Source organism: Lycium barbarum, chromosome 7 (assembly GCF_019175385.1).
Source record: "Lycium barbarum isolate Lr01 chromosome 7, ASM1917538v2, whole genome shotgun sequence".
NCBI lineage: Eukaryota > Viridiplantae > Streptophyta > Magnoliopsida > Solanales > Solanaceae > Lycium > Lycium barbarum.
In genome coordinates this window covers 24303326-24328769 of record NC_083343.1, presented here as the reverse complement: position 1 = coordinate 24328769, position 25444 = coordinate 24303326, and the positions used below count along the sequence as shown (strand labels likewise).

General features: G+C 40.9%; 1 protein-coding gene across 8 annotated transcripts in view; it reads left to right on the top strand.

Moving 5' to 3' along the window:
* Positions 1 to 25198, top strand: part of LOC132603309 (uncharacterized) — a 51196-nt gene extending 25998 nt beyond the window's left edge. For 3 of the 8 annotated variants that reach the window (XR_009568144.1, XR_009568147.1, XM_060316307.1), the window contains exons 3-4: positions 14943 to 14993; positions 16201 to 16491. Coding sequence is in view for 1 of the 8 variants with exons in the window: in XM_060316307.1 (XP_060172290.1) it covers positions 14943 to 14993; positions 16201 to 16210 (61 nt within the window). In the remaining 7 variants the exon portion in view is untranslated. Of the gene's footprint in view, positions 1 to 14942; positions 14994 to 16200; positions 16492 to 19936; positions 20136 to 20262 lie in introns of those variants that run through there. The other 5 variants (XR_009568141.1, XR_009568143.1, XR_009568142.1 and 2 more) reach the window with 2 other exon arrangements.
* Positions 25199 to 25444: the final 246 nt, after the last annotated feature.

The following is a 25444-nucleotide window of genomic DNA, read 5'->3' as shown; positions in this document are numbered from 1 at the left end:
GAAATCAATTTCCCTAAAGGTTCTGAGGGTACATCTATGTGTGAATTGACATTGGTTCTAGTGAGCAGACATGTTTGTTATATGCTGGGATTTGTAAAAAGGGATGTGAGCTAAAACCACTAAGTCTAAATGTGTACTTTAAGTAACAAACTCTTCCAAGGATCTTTTTTTTTTCTGAAATGAATTAATGTAATGCCCAAGGTGGAAACCTACCTGTTGTGCCCTCTATAGACTTGTTTTGTACCTTTAATTTGAGATTCTGATAGTTTGCTTACATGGTTAGTGTCACTACTTGATTGTTTGGCTTTCTGCATCTATGAGAATGCTCTGCCTGTGTGCTGAACTACTATTGCTTGCTAATTTGGTTGTGTACATCCATGGGGCTAGTTTGAATAGGGCTTATGACATAGCATAACCTATAGGGAGTGTAGACTTATTTTTTGTAATTCTGTGAAGTCAAAAGGGCCTGAGTAACCTGTTAATAGTGAGCAGACCCATGCTATGATTCTGAATTAGCTTAGTGATGCCTTGAGGAGTTTGAGAAATGGTCATGACCTTAGTTTAAATGATTATGTCTGTTTATATGAACATGTGTTCGAACTTTTTTGGGATTGAATTACTGGCTGTGAATAGTTTGAGAAAACTAGTTTTCCACCTTATCACAAGGAAGTGAGAGTGAGCTAAGGCCACATAACCTAAGATAAGCCTTTTTTTAAGAGTGCCCTGGAGAAAGGATAAAGGGAAAATCAAGCCTAGCTTGGTTTATAACACCTTTCCTTCACATAAAGGGCACCATGGCACTTCTATAGCCTGTGGGGCTGTGTGCTCATTGTAAAGAACCTTGGGACCACATAGATTTTGTTCCTAGAAGTTAGAGTTATATACTCTTAGGGTGATGGATGAGTTGACTAAAAAAAGAGCAAGTGTGCATATATGTTTAAGTAGATACAAAGGGAAGGGATTAGCAGAAGTGTGAGATGTCAACTTGTCTTGACCATGTCTTGTTTGCTTGTCCTAACTATATTAACCACCTCTATATGATACCATGCTTTTTACATGACAACTCAAACACAGAAGGTTCCTAGTCCTGCCTCTGTCCCTGCCATGTCCATACATCTTAACTTGCTTTGTGTGCCCCTTATCTGCAAGAAGTAAACTGCTTTAGTCCACTTCATGGTTATTTGATTTAGTACTTGCTTACCTCCCTTATGTGTTACAGTTTGTATGTGTCCCTCCATGGTTAGGTTCTTTGATTTCTTGTTCTTGTCCACTTCACATTTGTATACCACAGCCCATGCTATCTCATCCATGACCATGTGCCTTGTTCCTTTTTTATTTACCTTACATTGGTGTGCTGCAGTTTTTGTTATTTCCTTGTGATTGCATACTGTTGTAGTAGTAGCTTTTATGCACCCTCGTAAATGCGAACCCTTACAGATGGCGACTCTGCTAGGGGGTTAAATGTTCTAACCATAAGGATTCTAATATAACATGGCTATTTTGCCTTAACTGTCTATGTGTTTACTTCTCACAATTGTCAACTGTCATTGCATGTACATCATAACTCCGCCACTCCTAGCATTTATTTTTACACTTTGTTCCAAAGGTAACTTCGCAGAGCACACGGTCGTTCCTTCAGTATAAAACCAAAAATTTATTTTGGAGCCGTTATGAGGTGGGGTTGGTTCGCAGTCATCCAACAGTCCTAACAGTTTAGCCCTAGTTGTCCGCTCGGGTTCCCGATCTTTCGTAAAAACCCACTTTAGTGAAAACTAGGATAGAGCTAAGTCAAATCCCTACTGAACTAGAGTATTTACACTTAGACGGGCCTTTGGTAACTCGGACCTACCTAAGGCTCATTAAGAAGAGATTACTTTGTGTCTGGACGGTTTACGACCTGAAAAATACTGTATCTCATTTATGTGCTATATGGAATCATGTTTGTGCCTATGTGATTAACCATTGATCCTACAGGGATGGGGGAACCATAACCGTGTTTTGTTTTGTGATGGAACACAGAATCCGTTTTGACATTGTCACTGAGGCTCCAGAGTTGCTAAGAGCTTGGTATGAATGGTTAGGTGATGCCCACTAAAGAAAAAATTGTTGCACTTGAGGACACTTACCCTCTATCATGATAATAAAAGGCCGCCTGGAGCTGATAGAGGTATTGGTTGGGCATTGGGATGACAAGGAAATGTTATTCCATTTTGGTAATATTGAAATGACTCCAACCTTAGAAGAGATTAAGGATTCCATAGACAGCAATGGAACCTGTCTAAGGAGGCGACACAAGCCAGATCATAATCTGTTATTTCCACAGAGGCCCACCGTCAGCCATATCATGAAGTTTCTTGCTTTAACTAAGGCATCCTGGGCACAAAGACCCACCGTAGCCTTTAGGGATTTGTACCGGAGGTTCGAGGATGTCACTGGGTATACTCTATATCAAAGGGAATTCCAAAGTCGAGAAGAATGGGAGACCTTTAGGCATTTAGCCTTCGCCATAGCCTTGTTAGGCACTATGGTGTTTCCACAGGACGGATCATTAACCATAGACACCCGGGTGATCTACCTGGCCCATGCAATCTTCTATGACATAACCAAAGACCAAGAAAAAAGATATTTTGACTTGGCTCCCATCATCTTGGCCGACATCTTTCGAGCTTTAGACAAATGCCGGAACCATTTTTGATACTTCCAGGGATGTAATCTGTTGCTGTAATAGTGGATTATCAGATACATCAACATGGCCAAGGAGGTTCAAGGTTGGAGTCGACAATACAGGATAGACCGACTTGACTAAGGATCGGATCCATTGGATGTTTCCTGACTTTATATCCGAAAATATGGTAGTTCGAGGCAGGAATAGCCCCTTTGTGCCGCTAGTTGGGGTCCATGGAATCCGACCTTATTATCCATCTCGGGTTTTTAGGCAGTTCGGTAGGAGGCAAGTAATACCTCAGGTAGGGAGCCCGAGCAGTTCATCATTGAGCACACAAAACAGAATATCAAGAACGTTGGTATAATTCTCAAGGAATGGAATGGCCGCGTGAGTTGGGGCCTAAATACTTTACCTCCAGATAGGTTCGAAGTAGGGTGTGACCCAGGGTATTATGCGTGGCTACAGGGACACTTAGCTCGTGCACTTACACCAGGGCCCACACCTCCCCAAAAAGCCCAAGAAGAGGAGCGTATGAAAGAATGCTAGGATCTTGGAAGAAACAGAACCGGTGATTGTCAAAATGAAGTTATATCAGGCATGTCCTGGTATCTAGACCACCCTTCGAAGGGTCTAGAAGGCCAAGACAAGCCAACCGTCGACATCAGCCGCTGGAGGACCTCCCTGATTTACTGCTTTTGTTATTATAAGCCCCATGTCGGCTTTATCATCACTTTTGTAATCCCTTCAGGGAAGATATTATTATTTATTAAATCATGATGACTTTTTCGGGGTAATAGTTCATCTTCACAAATGGCACTTACATGTTTCAAGCGATTAAGAAAGCCTTAACTCAAAAAGGCCTTAGGAACACGAGTAGTATAAATATCTACAAATTACCTGCTAGCTTGCTACGTGCTTCACTTGCCTATTTGTTATGTGTGTGGTCATATATCAAAGCTTGAATACTATTGTTCCGATGATCTAAACTACATACCCAAAAGAAAAACCATGAGGCTTAAAACTTACCCGAATTTATCTCCACTAAAGGTTGACTAACGGTAGCCAATCAAGGGGGGCAACAAGCGCGGACTTTAGGGGAGACAACTGAGATGCTGCGGGACAAGGTGCTGCAGATGGAAAAGCACCTCCAGGAAATAGGAAAGAAAATTAAGGAGGTAGATGGATTACTAGGCATGGTTGGGAACCCGCCAGAAGGCATACCCCAAGAGTAATACTATGGAAACGTCCCTGAGGAAGTGAAGTAATTGGTGCTAGACTACATACCACTAGAGAGAAGGCTTGTAACACCCAGAGAAGGAACCCTGGAAGGGACAAATGGGGAACAAATAGTCAGGTCGAATCCGTGGGTGTTTGAATCGGACCCACAAGAAGAGACAGAGCCCTAAGAGAAGGATCCTGAGCCCATTAAAGAAAAAGTGCCAGAGAAAGAGGAAGAAGAAGAGCCAGAGGAGGAAGAGGAAGAGCCTCAGGACATGGAGAAACCAGAGCCTATCGACATAGGGGCCGAAGGAGGGGAGAACCCCTTTGATATGTTTCCCGAATTCCAAGGGAACAATGCGGATAACAAATCTGGCTATTTTGCCCCCACTGAGGAGAGAATGGATTTTTTGATGCACCTTCACCCATGCAGATGCCTGCCGCCTTTACTATGGCGTCAGAGAACTTTGGATGGGAAAACCTTCCTACACCTACTCCGTGGAGCATAACCTTCAGAGTCAGATCCTCCCTATTCAGAGTAGCTCCTCTGCCGGTCACTTGCAAGGAAGTGTTCAGGAAAATGATGGCCGCCAGGATGGATTGCACCATTAAGGCTAGGCTACCAGTTTCTAACTTGGTGTATGACTACAAAAAGTGCCCGTTCCACCTTAATTAGGCGGGCCATACCTTGAACAAATGTTTGGCTTTGAGGAAAAGGATTGTTCGTTTGATCGATGACAGGATCATCGGGACTTTGTCGGAGCCGTATACCTTGCTAGTCCATGACCCTACTTTCCTAGGAGAGGGAGTTACCCTTGAGACTCATGTATGTCAGTATAATTTCACGTTTTTCGAGGAATTATACACTCGCCTCTTCGCGACTTTGGCCTCGTTGTATAAAATCAGACCCGTGGAACCTGTCTACGAGCCCACGCCACTAGGGCCCAATAGGAACAAGTTTTGTTTATACCAGACTGGAGCTAGGGGACATGATGTTGAAGAATGCCATACTTTCAAACTTGAGCTCGAAAATATGATCAGGACCGGATAGATCTTGGTCCTACTCCCACCATGGTTTTGAGGAGAAGAGAGATCGATATGAGAGAGCAAGTTCATAAGGACAGCGACTTGCAGAGCTCTACTTTTGGGTAGATATTAGGTGTCCCCTTCTTTTGCACAAATGTTGCCCTTACCCTCACAAATGTAAAGGAGCCGCGCCGACCTAATGTCCCTATGGAGGGATACGCGGAAAGCCCTAATCGGGCCTGGTCTGGGATGTCTATAGTTAGGATTAGCCAAAGGATATTTAGGAAGAAATGTATATCCTTCTTTTTTGACCGAATTCCGTAGGGCGTGATTTCCCCCGGTGGGATATGTAGGCAGTTTATGTAAGACGCGGTCCCTTCATGTTTTAAATTACAATTTTACCCCCTGTTTGCTTAAATTTTTTTGTGGCAGGTCGAACGACTCACCGTAGTAAGTCAACCGCAAAACCACTGATCCAAGATCCACCCAAACATAAAAAGCCCGTAATACCCGAGCCTTTAGAACATCGGATCAAAAGTATTCAAGCTTCAATGTATGACTTTATGTGCTACATGCACTTTAAATACCCATATGTGATATCTTGCTTTTATATTTGATATCCAAAAACAAACTTTCTTTAACGTTGAGTTACTCTTATCTTATAGAAAAGGGCCGATTAGTGTAATATTGAAAGCCGACATACTTCACGACATCCAAGGCCGTGTTAGCATCCCTCTCCAATAAAGGAAAAGACAAAATGAATGGTACCCTCGAAGAAGCAAGAAATGAGCTCGCTCTCCGCAACGGAGACACCCAGGACTAACAAGAACCAGCATCCCAGGAGGACGTGATTGCAATATTGTTAACTACCATCGCCACTCTTCAAGAAAAGGTAGCCAGAAGGGAGGCGACTGATGTTGAATGGAATGCCTTCACTAAAGGAAGGAGGCCCCCTCCTCCCTTCCCCTCATTGAGCTCTTCGATGCCCGACCACTTTCCTGTCTACCCACTAGAAACTATGCCATCTCCACCAAACATTGCCAATCCAAACCATGCTAGCCCCTCTTACTGTACCCCACCACTAATTAAAAACACCCAAGTTCTGGGAACCACCCACTCAGTCCCCTCGTACCAAATCCCTCAGTCTGTATTCTTCAATCCGGCAAGCTAGGCTCATGCACCAGCCCCACCGGCTCGGCAAACCGCCATTATCCCGTTTAACCATCCCACTCACCAAGTGTCCTTCTTCACTCCCAACATCCCAAATGAATCCTCCTTGGGACACAAGGAGTTGGATCATTACGAGGAAATGAAAAGGACTTGGAGGGCTGAACAAGACAGACGCGAGAAAGACATTGAGAGGAAAATGGAGGAGTTGCTAGAAATCCAATAGTTCTGCAAGAAAGGCCACAGGCCTAAGGTACGACGACTTATGCATGCACCCAGATTTGGACCTTCCTGAAGGGTTCAAAATTCCAAAATTTGAAATGTTCAATGGGACGGGGAATCCCAAAGCACACCTCCATTCATATTGCGACTAGTTTGTCGGAGTGAAGAAGAATGAACCTTTGATCATGCTACTATTCAGTCGTAGCCTGACTGGAGAAGCAGCCGAATGGTTCATCACATAGGACATGTGCCAATGGCTCCTTTGGAAAGACATGGCAGAATCCTTTATGGAGATATTTCATTTCAATGTTGAAACCGTACCAGACCGCTACTACCTGGAGAAGGTTAGACAAAAGTCAAATGAGAACTATAGAGAATTCGCCAGCAGATGGAGGGCCAAAGCAGCCCGTGTGCAGCCGCAAATGTGTGAGGGAGAGCTAGTCTCTGTGTTCATCAGTTCACAAGAGCCTGACTTGTAGGATAGGATGTTATCCATCGCCGGGAAGCCATTTTCTGAGTTGGTAAAAATGGGAGAGGCCATAGAAGATGGCCTCAAATCTAGAAAGATCATTAGTATCTTCAACAAAGCGTCTGGACAGGCCGCTGCAGGAGTCTTTCACAAAAAGAAAGAGGACGTGGAGAGCATATCCCACATTCTGAACCAAAACCCAAAAAAGACGACAATATTCTCACCAAACTCCACCCCTCGTGAATTACTCTGCTCCTTCGTACAGATTAGCACCCGTATATTTCACGCAACCAACCTTCTCCACTACTGTACCAGCCTACAAGGCTCCGCCCAGTGTCCGTGTGTCCGATCCTGTTTATCAACCACCACCACAACACATGTACCAACCACCACCCCAGCAAAACTACCGCCCACCGCAAAACAACCCACTGTAGGCCTATCAACCCCAAAATTACCAAAATCAAACACCGCCCCAGCATATAATGCTCCACGTCCAGCTTTTGAGAAAAGTCCAGTAAGAGAATTCACGACCCTCCTCAAGCTGAGGGTTCGAATTTTTAAAAGACTACTGACTGCTAGATTGATCCAGAAAGTCACAACAAAATCAGCACAACCCGAAAGTCGGTTCTACAAGGTTGATCAGACTTGTGCTTACCATTCATGAGGGAATAGGCATAGCACGGAAGATGCATAAATCTGAAACACAAAATCCAAGATCTAATCGACAAAAGAGAAATCATCCTGGAAGCTGCAGCTCCCAACGTGAACACGAACCCATTATCGAATCATGGAAACAACAGGGTTCACATGATAGAGAAGACGAAGACTGGGAAGCTTGCGGGGCGTTGGCCCCCAAAATGGTCGAGTCTCTGGAACAGACAGTGGCTTCCCTCACACTTTAGGAACGTCCCAAATTCAATGTCTTGATCCCCAGTCCGAGCGTTCCTGAGGTTAAACCAATGTTCAGGACTTTGGTTCCAACACTTGTGATAGCCCAGGTGGCACAACAGATTGTGCCTAACACCAAAAAGTCAATCACTGTGCAGGCTGCTATGACCCAAGGCATGAATCGTGCAGGAAGATCCTACACTCTTGAAGAATTGGCCTAGAATGCAACAAGGAAAGAAAATACCCCGAAAAAGGCGATAACCAAAGGGGAAGCCAAAGATTTTTAGCGGTGCATGCAGCCAAAAGATTATTTCATTATTGAGCATTTAAAGAAAATGCTAGCACAAATCTCGGTGTTATCATTATTAGCTAACTCGCCGTCACACAGGCACGCCTTCATGAATGTATTAGATAATGCACATGTATCAGCTGGTACAAGTAGTGAAGATTTAGCTGGACTAGTGGCCCATATAATTGGAGAACAGAAAATATGTTTCTCCAAAGAAGAATTGCCAGTGGATGGGACCTCCCACACCAAAGCCCTCCATATAACCCTAGAATGCCGCGACAGAGCCATAGGGAGAGTACTTGAGGATAATGGGTTGGGCCTCAACATTTGCCCCGTAACCACATTGATGCAGCGTGGCTATGACATAGGCAAGATTCACCATAGCGAGACGAACGTTAGGGGATTTGTTGGATCCTTAAGTGATTTCTTGGGAGAAATGGACCTACAAATCCAGGTTGGGCCTGCCTCCTTCACAGTAGAATTCCAAGTCATGGCAATCACTACCAATTACAACATACTCTTGGGAAGACCCTGGATCCACTCCGCTGGTGTAGTACCATCAAGCCTGTACCAGGCCATAAGCTTTGAATGGAAGGGCCAGAAAATTGTGGTCGAAGCTGAGAAGGATACCCAGAGATATCCTTAAAACATTGTACCAGTGATCGAAAGGAGTCCCAACAAATCGAGCTTCCACGTGGTGGAATATGTAGGAGCCACCCATTTAGAAATAGAGATTGGTGAACCGATGCCGGCAATCTAAAAAATTGATTGCCTCAGCTATGCTGAGAAACGGTTTTGAAATGGGGAGAGGCCTGGGGAGAGATTTGGAAGGCATAACGGAACCTGTGCCAATTCCCGAAGAAAACTATCACTTCGGTCTGGGGTATGCTCCTAGCAAGGATGAGATCACAAAAGCCATCAGAAGAAAACCCAGAGCGGGGAATCTACCACAGCCAATTCCGGGGTTGTAACAGTCATTTCCTACGAAGACATTAGCACAAAATGGAGGAGAAGCTAATGGTTATCTCGAATTGCTTTTTCAAGAAGAAGGATGCTATGCAATCATTGAGAAAAGCCAGGAGACGCTCACCGTACGCAGTCTAAGGCCAGGAGAGCGCGTGAATAATTGGACATCTACTCCTCTCTTGGCTCCTCGATAGAGAGATGGATTTTCCTTAAAATCTTTTGCTAAAAAACAGCGGCATCGGTCGAGGCCCAAATGACCATTTTTTCTAAATTACTTAGCGATGTTTAAAAAATGAAAATGGTCCGACGTTGTTTCGAACTAGGACCACAGTTTGTAATCGATTACCCTTGAATTAATGAAAAGCCTCGGTCTACGTAAAACTGCTATTATTATTAGATAATAAAAATGAAATTTTTCTAACTAACCACGCATAATGAATAATGAATAAGCCTAACTTTACTTTGCCTCGCCTTTTCAGTAGTAACTGTAATAAAATATCCGAAAATGTAATGAAGTGTCGTGAAACGAATGAGGAAAATAGTTAGCAGGAGTACGAGGAGTACGATGAAGCGATGATGATGCCAGAGGGACTGGTAGAGGAATTAGAAGAATTAGAAGATAATAAGAAGCCAAATATGGAAGAAAATGAGGTGATCATCCTCGACAACGAAGAGGATGTCAAAGAGACATGAATCAGTGCTCACTTGGGAGCTCCACAGAAAGAGGAGGTCATAGCTTTGTTGAAGGAATGTGTGGACGTCTTCGCCTGGTCATACGCAGATATAGTGGCCCATATATTACACATCAAATAAGGTTTTACCCCGATTAAACAAAAGATGCGGACATTTAGGTCGGACATGAGTATCAGGATGAAGGACGAAGTAGAGAAGCAGATCAACTCTGGAATAGTGGAAGTGACATCCTACCCCACTTTGGTGGCCAACATAGTCCCAGTACCCAAGAAGAACGGAAAGGTTCAAATTTGTATAGACTACCGAGATCTCAACCGGGCCAGTCTAAAAGACAACTTTCCTCTCCCAAACATCCACATTCTAATAAACAACTGCGCCAAACACGAGCTACAGTCATTCGTGGATTGTTTCATCGGGCACTATCAAATACTGATGAGTGAAGAAGACGCTGAGAAGACAGCCTTTATCACCCCTTGGGGAGTCTATCATTATAGGGTAATGACGTTCACCCTAAAAAATGTCGATACTACATACATGAGAGCTATGACAACCTTGTTCCACGACATGATGCATCGAGAGATTGAAGTCTATGTGGATGATGTCATCACAAAATCAAGGGAAAGCTCAGATCATACCATGCACTTGCGCAAGTCCTTTGACAGACTTTGCAAGTTCAATCTAAGGTTGAACCCTGTAAAGTGCACATTTGGAGTGCCTGCGGGTAAGTTGCTAGGATTCATAGTCAGCCACAGGGGTATCGAACTGGATCCTACCAAAATCAAAGCAATTCGGAAGCTACCACCTCCCAAGACTAAGAAAGAAGTCATGAGCTTCTTGGGAAGGTTAAACTACATTGGAATGTTCATAGCCCAGTCAACTGTGATTATGGAGCCAATCGTTAAATTGCTCAAGAAAGACGCTCCCACGAATTGGACAGAAGAATGCCAAGAAGCATTTGACAAAATCAGGCATTTGACAAAATCAAGAGATATCTTTCCAATCCTCCCGTCTTAGTACCACCTAAGTCAGGGAGCCCTCTGTTACTATACCTATCGGTATCAAAAAATGCTTTCGGGTGCATGCACGCTCAACATGATGAAGGGGGCAAAAAGGAGCATGCCATCTACTATCTAAGCAAGAAGTTTACATCCTGCGAGGCACGGTTTACACTAGTAGAAAAAACCTATTGCGCTCTGACCTGGATCGCTCAAAAGCTAAGGCACTACCTATCGGCGTTCACCACTCCCATCATATCCAGAATGGACCCATTAAGATGCATTTTTTGGCAACCGATGCCCATGGGAAAATTGGCTAAATGGAAGATGCTATTGAGTGAATTCGACATCGTATACATACCACAAAAGGTAATCAAAGGACAAGCCCTAGCTGACTTGCTGGCAGAAAGTCCCGTCGATGACAAACTTGAACCATTACGGACTTTCTTCCCAGACGAAGAAGTAATGGCTATGGAAGAAGAGGTAACACAATCATACTCAGGTTGGAGACTGTTCTTCGATGGAGCAGTCCAATACAAAGGATCAGGCATCGGGGCAGTATTAATATCATAAACAAGATAACACTATCCGATGGCCGCAAAGCTCAACTTCAGATGTACCAACAACATGGCAGAATATGAAGCATGTATCCTCGGCCTCAGGAAGGTGTTGGACATAAACATACAAGAGTTGTTGGTAATCAGGGACTCCGATTTGCTCATAAATCAAGTGAAATGGAATTGGGCGACCAAAATGATAAGATACTCCCATATGTAAATCTAGTGCAACGATTATGCGGGAGATTCAAGAGTATTGATTTCAGGCATACTCCGAGGGTTCAAAATAAGTTTGTAGATGCATTGGCTATGATAGCCTCCATGATCCAGACCCCGAGAGTGCTCACATTGATCCACCAGAGATCACAATGAGAGAAGAACAGGCTCACTGCGCCCACGCCTAGCCCGAGTCGAATGGCAAACCAGGGTATGCCGACATCAAAACATACCTGGAGAAGGAAGGGTACCCCCCCCAGAGAGGTTAGCAAATCATAAGAACACCATCAAGAGGTTAGCTAAAGGGTTCTTCTTAAAAAAAGAAGTATTGTACAAAAGGACACCTGAACTTGGGCTTCTCAGGTGCGTGGATGCCGAAGAGGCTACAAAATTGCTAACAGAGGTGCATGCAGGGGCATGCAGACCCCATATGAATGGATTCATCCTTTCTAAGGAAATCCTGAGGACAGGATATTACTGGATGACCATGGAGCATGATTCGTGCAAATTCGTGCAGAAGTGCCATCAGTGCTAGATACACGCAGATCTGTCTCCCCATAGAATTACATGCGATAAGCTCGCTTTGGCCATTCGTGGCATGGGGAATGGACGTCATAGGACCCATCGAGCCTCCGGCCTCCAATGGACATCGTTTTATCTTAGTCGCCATCGACTACTTTACCAAATAGGTAAAAGCAACTTCACACAAATCAGTTACCAAGAAAGTCATGGTTGACTTCGTCAAAAATAATCTGATATGTCGTTTCGGTGAACCGGAGTCCGTCATTACAGATAATGGTTCCAATCTAAACAGTCCTTTGATGAAGGCCGTCTGTGAATAATTCAAGACCACCCACAGAAACTCTGCCGCTGACCGACAATAAATTAATGGAGCCATAGAGGCTGCCAACAAAAACATCAAGAGGATCGTGAGAAAAATGAATTACAACTACCAAAATTGGCACGAACAGTTGCCTTATACTTTGTTGGGGTACAGAACGACAACCCGAACTTCCACCGGGGCAACCCTGTACCTCCTTATCTACGGTACAGAAGCAGTCATACCCGCAGAAGTAGAGATCCCTTCACTCAGAATCATCCAAGAGGCAGAGCTAAATGATGCAGAATCGGTCAGAAATCGCTACGAGAAGCTGGCCATGATAGATGAAAAGAGAATGGTGGCGATATGCCATGAATAGCTATACAGATAAAGAATGTCTCGAGCCTTCAACGAGCGGGTTAGAGCCCGACTTTTCCAAATTGGACAACTCGTGCTCAAGCGAGTCTTTCCCCACAAAGAAGAATACAAAGGAAAATTTGGGCCAAACTGGAAAGGACCATACATGGTTAGAAATGTACTCTCAGGAGGAGCGTAGTCCTGGCCGAGATGGACGGACAAGAGTGGCCCAAAGCTATCAATGCAGACGCACTCAGGAGGAACTATGTTTAGGATCCTATTTGCTTGTAACTGCATTATCATTTCCTTGTAATCGCACTTCTGCAATAAAATAGAAAAAAAAAACAAATCATCTATATAATGAATTACGCAATGACCTGACTTCCCCACAGTGTGATACGTAGGCAGTCCATATCGGACCCGGTCCAATTATTAGTAAAACCAAAACTCAGTTACTCTATTCCAAACTACGTTCGACATGAATTCCAGCTGTGACAGGAAACCTCAGCGACAATAAAGAAAGAGAATCAATGAGGTGAAGCTACAATGACCGGCGAAAGAATCAGCCGACGTCAACTCTACACTAGGGCAGAATTTTTTAGAGGGTCTCAAGAATTCCTACCAAAAATAATCAACAAAGAAAATGGCAAGATAAATCCATACACTGGGGCAGAATTTTTTAGAGAACCTCAAAAATTCCTGCATAACTGTTACATCCCGTATTTTTGAACGTCGGATTAATTGTAAGTTGAGGTGGGGCCCACACGTCAAGATTTTTTTTTTGGGACATGTGACAAATTATATGAATCACATATGTGAAGTTAAACACAATTCAAGAAGGACCCTTGGGCCAAATCAAAGTGGAAGTCCTCCAAACGAATATTTTTAAGAAAACGTTTTCGGGTAACTTGCCTTTGGGGGGCAAAAACGGTATTATAAGTTTGGAATTTGGAAACAGACCAAGAGATAGAAGTTATAGATAATTGAATTAGCTTTCCAACCATAGGTCGTGGGTTCCTAGGTGACGTCGGTACAAGGAGATATGAACGTTTTAAGGTCGAAAGGTCAGTGGACTAGGCCAACTCGGGGCCAACCGAATTAGGCCCATGGAAAAATAAAGGGAGAAGAAGAGGCCCAATAGGAGCCATTCGGCCATGGTCCATAAAAATGATCCAAGCCCATGGAATTAAGTCATGTGGTCAATGAATAAAAGACCACTTAATCATCCAAATTCCATAGAACTTTTAAGAGAAAGAATAGGAGGAAAAACAAGAGAAAAACAAGAACAAAAAAAAGAGGGCATTTCGGCTTGGCCATGGGAAAATTCACCCCTCAAAATCTTGTCCCAAAAATTATTTTCTTGTTATATTCCTACTAAATCAAGGTCCCTCTACAACTTGGTGCAATTGTTTGGGAGAATAGAGCACTTGTTCCATCAATCTCACACTTGGGTTAAGTGAAGAAGTTGAAGAGAAAAGGTAAGAATTTATCCCTCCTTACTATGTTTTGAAGGTTGGTTTATGTTGTAGTATATGGAAATGAGTAGAAATTATGGGAATAAGAAAGTTTACAAAGTGGGTTTGCATGTGTGCATGTGTATGTAAGGTTGTATAAATAAGATGAGTTGAATTTTATGTTGTATTCTAGTTGTAGTTGTGGTGGACCTTATATTGGAAATGGAAGAAAATGGTTCAAGTTGGCATGGAAAATTATTGGAAATAGTTATAGGAAATTATGTGATTTTAATGAAGTTTTTATGTAATTATGGAAGTGGAGTTCTAAATGTGAATTATTATGTTAGTTGGTGAATTTGGAAGGATAATAGTCCATATTGGCATGAAAGATTGGTTGTTAAGTTGTTATGGGAAGTTTTGTGATTTTATGGTAGATTTAAGTAATGATGAAAATGAAATTGTTAAGGTGTGGATTATGATTATGGTTAATGAAATTGGAAGATGGAAATATGTTGTGAATATGTAGGTTGAAGATTAGAAGTTTTGGATGGATTATGGTTTTGGTGGAAAGTTTGTATATTTTGTATATCTTGTGAATATTTTGTAGAAATGATATGAAATGCTTCCGAATTGTATTGTAATGATCTTGATTAGTAATGAATATGAAAATGTCGATATTGATTTGAAAATACGAAGTTGGAATGAAGGTTACGACATGATGTTGGAAAGATGAATAATTATGTTATATTGTGTTTTGTAGTGATTATTGTTGTTGTTGGTGTTGTTGTTGGGTTGTTGTTGATTGTTTTGGCCGAGTTGAATTCTCGGGGGCGCTATATGTGTAGGGGAGATGCTGCCCAAATTTTTATAAACAAGAATTGGTTAAGGTTGAAATTTTAAGTCTTATGAATAGTAAATTGGTAAATGTGACCATTTGTAGGTTTTGGACGAAACGGGATTTGAGTTTTGGCAAGCGTAAAGGGCAAGAAAGGTATGTAAGGCTATCCCGATTCTTCTTTTGGCATGTCCTAGGTGTACCAGGATCGGATTTGAGCCTCGGAAAGTATTCTGCTCATCGGAATCTGCATTTGAAAATACCCCTTTTTCATTCAATGGAATTGAACCCTATAAGTATGCTTTATTGAAAGAATTGTGCAAACTTCCGCAAATTGTCTAGAAAATTATGGAATGTCCCCAGAACCTCCGTAGGTGACTTTATAAGCTTAAAATACGTAATTTGAGCCCACCGCTTCGTTTGTCCCGAGGTGGGCCCACTATTTCCGATTTTACCCTTTTGTGTTTATGACTTGTCTTCGAGCATTTTTTTTTAAGAAATATTCTAACTACTCTTTTAACTACTAAATAAAAATTGTTTTAATATTTCATTAAGCCTTATGAATTGTTTTGAAACTCGGGAACGATCTCAGAAAGATTATGCTTCCGTAACCCATTTTGACATTCGAATTTCACTTACTATGACTCCGTTCGATTTCATTGATTTGATCTGTCATTCGATATGCTTCATTGAGTCTTTGGAAATATATATGGTATTTTTATTGCATTTAGTTTCTCACTACTCCATTCGTGGATGTCTCAATGTTTCCCACACTGAGCCCGGGCCAGGATATGTTCTCAAGCGACTTCCACTGCATTGTTCGCCGTGCCTCGATGTGAGGGGGCAAGTATACATGTACATGGGTTGTGGAGTATGCTGTGCCATGTACACTATTCTGGTATGATATGATATGATCTGATATGGTCATCTGATATGATATGCTATGCTACGGGGTTATCCCCTATTCTGATCCTTATGTGTTGTGGCACCAGCGTCGGGGGGTGGCCACGTTCTGTTTGCCGAGTCCCTTGGCAGGGGTCGGATATGATATGGTATAAGTTTCTGTACACACTCCTCATGTTTTGAAAATATGCATTTGATACTTCGGATGTTACACTCACTTCTCTGTAAGTTCTGTTTCGGTTATGATCTTGTTCCGTAATGGGACCAGGTACGACATATGTTTCCAGCGAATATTATTTATGCTATATGATCAGCATTTTGCTAATCTGGATATTTAGTTCATTTTCTGTATCTTCTGCTTCGATTATGACTTTGTTTACTACGTTCCGTGCTTTACATACTCAGTACATATTTCGTACTGACCCCCTTTCTTCGGGGGCTGCGTTTTCATGCCACGCAGGTACAGATGACAGGTTTGCTGATCCGCCCGCTTAGGACTTTATTCTGCTATTTTGGAGCGCTCCTTTACCCGGAGCCTATATTTTGGTACAGTCTTCTGCTATTGTATATATGTACGCTATTCAGGGGTACAACGGGGCCCTGTCCCGTCTTATGATTCTGTTATGTTCTGTAGAGGTCTGTAGACATACTTGTGTGGGTTCTGTATATGTTTTGGGTTACTATGATCTGTGACGGCCTTATCGGCTTCCATGTACTATGTCGGTTCATTTATGATAATTACTAACGCCAATTGATTTTTACATTTAAAAATATTCTGCTGATATGCTAGTTTGGGTTATTGGGTACGTTTGGGTGTCCAGCACGGACAATAGTCGCGGCCTACGGAGTTGGGTCGTGACAATAACAAGACAAAGCAAGGGCCACTCAGAGCAGATTCGAAAACTGGGACAGAATTTTCGAGAAAAATCTCAAAAATTCTATCAGTTCGGAAGTCAGCAAGCATACCTCTTGGGAGAGCCGGAAGGCCTCGTTCAAAGACACATGTCATGAAAAATGATTTTTCAAAAAAAAAAAACTTTCAAATTAAACGACACGCACTTTATAATTTTTTACTTCAGATTTTCAAAAAATATATCCATTAGTATAAGTACGCTCTAAAACCATCTCTCAAAATACTGAGCCCAAGAGGGTTCAAAGGAACATGAAGAGGAGACACCAGACGGGAGGACAATGATGCTAATTGGCCTCTTAGGAAACTCACAATTTTTCTGTGGATGCAGGTTTTTTTAACAGGACAACAGACACGTCGTCAACCAGCTCACTCACAACGAAGGCGAAAAGCAAGTCTGACAACAAGAGTTACAAAAACAAATTGACAGAGCATATCTAACCACGAAGATCATGAAAAAGAATGAATGGCAAAGACACATCTGAACAAAGGGTCATGTAACAAGCAAACAAGAAAAGACATATCTGACCACAAGGGTCATACAAAGAGTGAGCAACCAAGACATATCTAGCTAAGAGGGTCATACAAAGAATAGGTAACAAAGATACATCCGACCAAAAGGGTCAAAACAAATGAACAAAGCGTATTTGACCATAAGGATCAACAACCAACACAATGAATGAAAGAAAGATTATCCTGCCAAAAGGGCCATATCTATTATCTCCATCATATTTCCGGTTGCTGATAGGGCCATTGCATGTTTACTTTCCTGCTGCCAAGAGGGCCATTCATACAAAATGCCGAGAGGGCTATTGCACGTTTACTTTCTTGTTGTTGAAAGGGTCATTCATACAAACTGCCGAGAGGGCCTGTTATATCCCGCATTTTGTACATTCGGATATTTCAAGATAGTTGTGGTAAGTTAAGGACAAGACTATTTTACGGAATTATTTTAATACACAAGTTGTTTATTAGTATGAAAATATTGAGGAAGGCTAAGGGTAAAAAGGGAAATTCGAAAAGTGGTTCATGGTAATATTGTGGAAGGCTAGGGGCAAAAAGGGAATTTCACAAAATATTCAAGAAGGTTCATGAAGGGCCAAGTTGGCCGTGTGGCTTGGTGTAGGTGTGGGTCCTACCCAAGTCTTGTCCAATTGACTCAAGACAAGGGTGGGGGCATGTGTCCACCTTTTTATTTGTTGGAGCTAACTATAAATATGGACAAGGCTTACATAGCAAGACATATAACTTGGAGAAAAGAAAAGAAAAGAAAAGAGAAAGAGGGTGTTCGGCCATGGCTTGGCCAAACCTAGGCCATGGAAATATTGATCAAGAAAAATTATTTTTATTCCAACCAATTGGATGGTCCTTCTTAACATGGAGGAGTTGTTGGAGCAAGCAAAGCATTCATTTGGACAACTCATAAGCCCTACCCGAGTGGAGAAGTCAAAGAATAAAGGTAAGGTTTAATCTTCCCCTTCATGTGTAATGGATGATTTGTGCATGTTGTAGTATGTAGAAATGGATGAAATTCATGAAATATGTATGTATAGGTCATGGCGGAATAAGGGTATGTTGCTAAGATAAGATGAATTGGTTTTTATTTAGTAGTTTGATTGTTGTTATTGTGGATTCCATAATAAAAATAGAGGTTGGGTGTCTTGAAAAGAATTTGTAATCGTTGTGGGATTGTTCAAGAAGTTAATGTGACATTAGTATGGTTTCTTACATTTGTATGAATGATATTGCTAATGTGTAGATTGTTGGTGTAGTTCATGAATTTGGAAGAAAGAAATGTATTGTTATCGTTCTTGTTGAATTTGGAAGGTTTCGGGTGAAGTGGTATGTTGGTTGGGTTGTTTTGAATATTGTGTGAATTGTTTGAAATGTTATTGAATCATGTAAGAAGAATTTCGGATTAGCACTTGAATGTGAGATCATTGCTGTTAGCTTGGTTATATACGGTCGATTTGAATGTAAATAGGATGTTGTCGAATTATGTAGAAGAAAGTTACTAACGTTAGAATGCGTCTTGAATTGATTGTTGATGTTGTTGGCATGATTATTGGGATTGTTGTTGATAAATTGGCCGAGTTGGATTCTCGGGGATGGTTGTATTTACAGGGGAAATGTTGCCGAAATTTCGGCAGATTATAAATGAATTTATTTGAAAGACTATGACAAGTGTGTGACGATGTGTTTAATGATTGTGTAAATCTTCTTGAATGTAGACTAGCGATAGCGAGCTTGGACAATTAAGCGTAGCTAATAGGACGTGGAACAGGTATGTAAGGCTTACCCTTTCTTTCTTTTGGCATGTCCTAGAGCTAAGTAAGTTATGATACGTATCTTGGGGTAACTCTATTCTTGATTCTGAGCTTGTTAATGATTCTTATTCACTTCTTGATATAAGAATACCTAGTATAGGTGAGCTTATTGTACGATTGAATAACAAGCAAAGCATAAAGAGTTCTTGTTTTTTGAAAAAGAGTTTTGTAAGTAGTAATGTCCCTAACTTTCGTAGATCGTCTCGGATTGTCTTGGAAATGTTCGTAGAGGTTTCTATAATGAATAACGTTCCTAACTTTCATATGCTAAGTCGAATTGTTTTGGAAACGTTCATGGAGGTTTCTATAACGAATAATGCCCATAACTTTCTTATGCTAACTTAGATTGACTTGAAACGTGTTTATGGTTTACTACTGATTTCGAGAAAATTAATTTTGTACCAAAGGAAACATAAAGTTGATTTTCAAAACCACTCCGAAGGGGGTACGAGATTTTACTATTTCGTTTCATTTACGCTTTATGTTTACACTCCATAGCATCATTTCTTTGTATTGATAATTGTGGATTAAGTTCTGTTGACACCACCATCATTATTATTATGCCGGAAGCGGCATGCCCAAAGGGGCCATCATTATTATTATGCCAGAAGCGGCATGCCCGAAGGGGCCATCATTATTGTTATGCTGGAAGCGGCATGCCCGAAAGGCCCATCATTGTTACTATGCCGGAAGCGGCCGTCCGAAGGGACTATTGTGATACTATATTCACATTGTGTATTCTAGAATTTGGGTATGTTGTACTTATATGTGTATGCTATAATTTGTGTAAGGCACTACATGGCACGGTTCAAAATGCTGTTCCAGGTTACTCCCGGGTTGCCTCTAATCTGGTTTACTGTTACACCTTTCCTTGTTTACGATTCAGTAATGCTTTACATATTCAATACATATTCCGTACTGACCCCCTTTGTTCGGGGGCTGCGTTTCATGCCACGCAGGTGTATACAGATGAGTGGAAGACATTGGCTATAGGATGTCCCCATGCTACCACCTGGATTGGCGAGCTCCATCTCAGTTCGGAGTGTTGCCTGGTCAAAGTACTTATGTCATGGTATTTTGTATATGTTAGAAACTTTGCAGACAGTGTCCTGTGGATAGGGCGTCGAGAAGTGCGAATCATTTGAAGATTTTAAAAGAGTATGTCTGTTATACGATTTCAATTAGTTTAAAGTACTTAATTGATTGAAAGTTTTCATAATCATTATAAAGACAATGATCTCTATGTGAAAAAGCTTCATGTTTTTAAATTTTTTTGAAATGACAGGTTTCGATAGAGCGAATGTTTAAGGGTTCGCTCGACTCTGATGAGAGTCGGGTGCCCGTCATGCCCTATCAAGATTAGGGTGTGACAGGGCCATTGCACGTTTGCTTTCTTGATGCCAAGAGGGACATTCATACAAACTGCCGAGAGGGCCATTCGTACAAACTACCGAGAGGGCCATTGTATGTTTACTTTCTTGCTGCCAAGAGGGCCAGTCATAAAAACTGCCTAGAGGGCCATTCATACAAACTGCCGAGAGGGTCATTCATGCAAACTGCCAAGAGGGACATTCATACAAATGTCATGAAAATATCTGCAATATTTTTGAATTTCAGAAGCAGGTGCACAACCTCCAAAAAGGCGCCAGTGTGCTGAACCTGATCCAGACGAATTGCCGAGCAAATGTGGAACTTTTCTTACGCAGCCGGTCAAGATAGGGTGCCGATGAGAGTCAAGCTCTCCGGCCAGGACTTGGAAGCCATCCAATCTCAGACTTAGCCACAATCTGTCTATTTTATTAAAAATCGCGACCGGTCAGATACACACCAGCGAAATCTGAAAGTATTCCCGCAAAAGGGACATACTCTTCTCAGCGAGTCGAACTACATGTGGCCTGATTCTTAGAGGCTAGGGATATGTAGGCAGGCTCAAATTCAGAGAGTCGGCCACACCCTGACAACCGTCCAGAGAAACCCCGATCACAACACCGGGAATCTCAGGAATTTCCTGCAAAATCACTTGAAAGTCTTTGACTGAGTCGAACTAAAGGTGTCATGAATTCTTGTATAGCCCAAGATATGTAGGAAACCCAGAAGCCAGGGTCTGGCCGCATATGTGAATTCCATGAAATTGAAGGGTAAGATGAATCAGGTCCGTCAAAAATTAGGGTTAGTCAAATTTCGTAGCTCAGGGATGGTCTCGCCATCCCCGAACACCGAAGGGGCAGTTGTTGATACCTAGTTTTTGACCTCCCATAATTTATTTTAATTGCATAGAGTCCTTGGATAACAAATAAAATGAGTTGTGCATCTTAAATGGTCTAAATAATTTTTTATAAAATTATTCAGGATAATATTTTGCCTCTTTAAATTGATAAAGAGAATTTTAGGGCATTATAAATTATGTGAAAATTAATTGATTATCGAATATTTTTTTGGAATTACTCAAAAAAACAAAACAATTTTGAATAAAAATTTACTTAATTGTTGAATCAAGGAAAAATCTAATAGATAAATAATTTATTCTATTTTTTATCCAAGGTAATTTGTGTAATTAAGGGAATTGACCATTTTACCCCTCAACCTTTGATTCTGTGTGTTTGCATAGTTGTTTAATGAATAAATTATTTTGGTAATTTAATTTTGTTAATTAGAGGGGTCATTTTGCAAATTGATTTTGATTAGTTAATTATTTTTAGATAAGTGACCACAATTGAATTAACCAATTCATGGTTTAAAGTGATTGGGATAATTTTGCAAATTTAGCCTCCTAATGGTTTTGATTGAGATGACCAAATCCATGGGCAAATCAATTGAGGTCATTAGCGCAAATTAGCTTTAATTGGTCAATTAGTACCAAAATAAGGATATAATTGAAATAATTAATCAGATTAAGATTAGTCAAGGATATTTTTACAGTTAGCTAGATAAAAGGTTACAATTGCAAAAAATCATTTAGGTTTAAAGCCAATTGAGGCCATATCTGTAAAAAAGGGTTAATAACTGATATTTTAGCTTGGGCCATTTATTAGACTACATATTTGGTCCTTCATACCTATATATACACTATGTATACATATGTATACATTTGTGTGTATATATATGTCAAAAGAGGCCTCTTTCATTTTTTTTTAAAGAGTAGGACTGAGTCCAGTCCATAATGGACCAGACCCGGCCCATATAGCATTTAAAGGGGGGGGGGTATACGTATACCCTCCCCTCATTTCCTACTTCACAGACCCTACAGGTCTCAGTGTAAAAGAAAAAGAGGCGAGGCGGCTAGGGCAAAACCCTAGCACCGCCTCTACCACTGGCCCACCCCTCTTTTTTCCTCGCCGTGTCCCATCATAGATGGACTGTAGAACGTGGGAAATCTGAGAAGAGGATGAAGCATTAATGGCTTCGTCCTTTTCCATACGCCTTCTCCACAAAATCCATCCAAACGCTCCCTTAAGGTACAATCCTTGCAATTTATTTATTTATTTATCGTTGATTTATAGTGGTTTTAAGGTGAAAATGAGTCATTGATTGTAGTTTCCTTTTGATCTGGATAGTATACGGTTGAATTCAAGTGAAGACTTGTGGAAAACCTACAACTCCCATATCGGTTTTGTAAGATTTGAGACAAGTTTTCGGGTTATATAAATAGAAACCCATCCCTCACCATTAAAACAAGTTTGACAACCTTAACAGGCTTGAACTTTGAGCCTTACTCGAAATTTAGGCTTCACTAAGTGCTATTTAGACTTTAACTAAAAGGTTTGAGTCTTTTCTAGTTCTAAAATTTTGTTTCTTTTCCGTGTCCTGTATTTTGTGTGGCTGAGTTCAATTTTAGAAGCACGAAGGAGGCTCCAAGTCCATTCTTGCTCTGGTTGCACTCAAGAAAGGTAACAATTTACTATTTTATTGCTTTTTTTTATTTAAGTTCCTACCTAAGTTAATGATAGTTTGGTGTGGTTGAGCATTATATGTGTAGTTAAATGTAGTCTTGTATTAGTAATATGCTTAGTTTGATGTTTATTGCTTAAGCAATGATTTTTGGCTTGTGTTATACTAAAGGTTCGTCAATCCCATACTTGTTTGATGGCTTCTGATTATGATAACTTGGCTTAGATAGTGATTATTATGACCTATTTGAATTGATCTCTGAGTGATATTGTTTGAATGGGAGTGCATCTGGGTAGTTTGAAGGGTCTTTGGCACTGTTAATGAAAAGTGGACTTAGAACAGCCTTAAGAGGATCTTTGTTTTGTCTAAAATGGTTAACCGACTTGTAAAACAGGTTTGTTAAGTATGGATAGTAGTCATACTTGGTTTAACTTAAATGATGAGATGCCAGATTCTCAAAATGACATTAGGAAAGAATTTCAAAAGGGTGGCAGGTTAACATAAAGTATGTATGTGCTATGTGTAGAGAAGTTATCTTCACCAATATTGCTCATTTAAGTCTTGAGAATTAAAAAAGATAAAAGAAGAAGGGAAAGTTTTGGTACAACTTTGTCCAGGTCCTTTTGTGAATCTGTTTGTACTATTTTGGATGTTGTGGTCTAACTGTTAAAATGAATAGTAGTCACAGCCAAGAGGGAGACTAATGATGATATTTAGGATTTTTGTAAAGCTAAAATGAGTTGCATTTGATCCTGTCTTGCTTTGTTATGTGTGAATTAGTCCTGAAGGAGAACATATATGCTTTGAGATGCTGTGTGATATAAAGAACAAAATCATTTCTTGAGGAGAGCTTTGGATTGAGATTGTCTTGAACATGAATATATGTCACTGTCACCTAAATATTTATGCTAGGTCTGTTTTAGTGATCGTGCTTGTAACTTGGCCATAAGACTTTTAAAGTTTGGATAGGGTTTAATGAGTCAACTGTGGTAAACTTGTGATAGTGATAAGCTATTCTAAACCTTCCCAAGGCTCCTAGTGTTGTCACTAGGGTATGAGGATGAGGTCAGAAAAGGGAAAGGTCTTGGGAGAGTAAAAGGTGAGCCTGGGCATGAGCTGGAGGTAGTATAACCATTGGAACCCGGGATCCCTTTTTACTGAAAGGAGATTCAGGAAAAGGAAATGGGGAGGTGATGACGCCACCCTATCTTGCTTCCCTTTCAGGACCCTAAGGCTTCTTCTCATTCTTTGAACCTTCTTCTCATGGTTCTGGGACACACAAGGACCTCAGGTGGATTAGGAAAGCTTAGCTACATCTAGGGAAGGGATACACCTAGAGTTAAATAATGTTTTGGCAGTACTTGTAACGCTTAAGTCACGTATTTTCACTATGTCTTCTAAAATAGATTTTAATATTGGGTGATTGGTTGTTTGTGCTGTTGTTGTCTGAGTTTGGGGTTTGGTAGAGAAATAGGATTAGGGAGTGTACTAGTGGTAATCCAAGCCAATATCCTAGAGGGACTGAGTAATAACCTTGTTGCTTGCCATTGGTTTTTACTTATGATCATGTGCATTCTAATTCTCCTTAACTTGTGCACCTATACTTTGCACTTAGGAAACTGTTTATTTGTGATGATGATTGAGTCTTTGATTATGAAAACCTGACCATGCTATAAACTTTTTTCTTTTTTCCTTTTTTTGAAAGATTTGCTAAGATTAAATATTTGAAGAACCATTACTAGGAACTAAAATTGATTCAAGCCTATTTTGACTGATTGCTTACATAATATGCTCCTTAAATTCGTTTTCCTAAAGGTTCTGAGGGTACATCTATGCGTGAATTGACATTGGTTCTAGTTAGCAGACTTGTTTGTTATATTCTGGGATTTGTAAAAAGGTTTGCGAGCTAAAACCACTAAGTCTAAATGTGTGCTTTAAGTCACAAACTCTTCCAATGCTTTTTTTTTTTAAAATGAATTAATGTAATGCCCAAGGTGAAAACCTGCCTGTTGTGCCCTCTCTAGACTTGTTTTGTACCTCTGATTTGAGATTCTAATGGTTTGCTTATATGGTTAATGTCACTACTTGATTGTTTGGCTTTCTGCTTCTATGAGAATGCTCTGCCTATGTACTGAACTACTATTTCTTGATAATTATGTTGTGTACATCCCTGGGGCTGGTTTGAATTGGGCTTATTACATGGCATGACCTATAGGGAGTGTAGACTAATTTGTGGTAATTCTAGGAAGTTAAAAGGGCCTTAGTAACCTGTTAATGGTGAGCTGACCCATGCTATGATTCTGAATTAGCTTAGTGATGCCTTGAGGAGTCTGAATTACCACATCCTAGGTTGCCTCATCCATGACCATGTGCCTTTTTCCTTGTTTTATTTACCTTACATTGGTGTGCTGCAGTTTGTGTTATTTCCCCATGACTGCATACTTTGGTCTTGTGGTTTTTGTTCACTTCAGCTTGCTTTGGGTTCCTTCTATGAGTATATGTTTGGTTCTGCTCCTGCTACTTCATGTCACTGTCCTGAAATTTTTCTTTTGATTAACTTGTGGTCATATGTTCTTGAC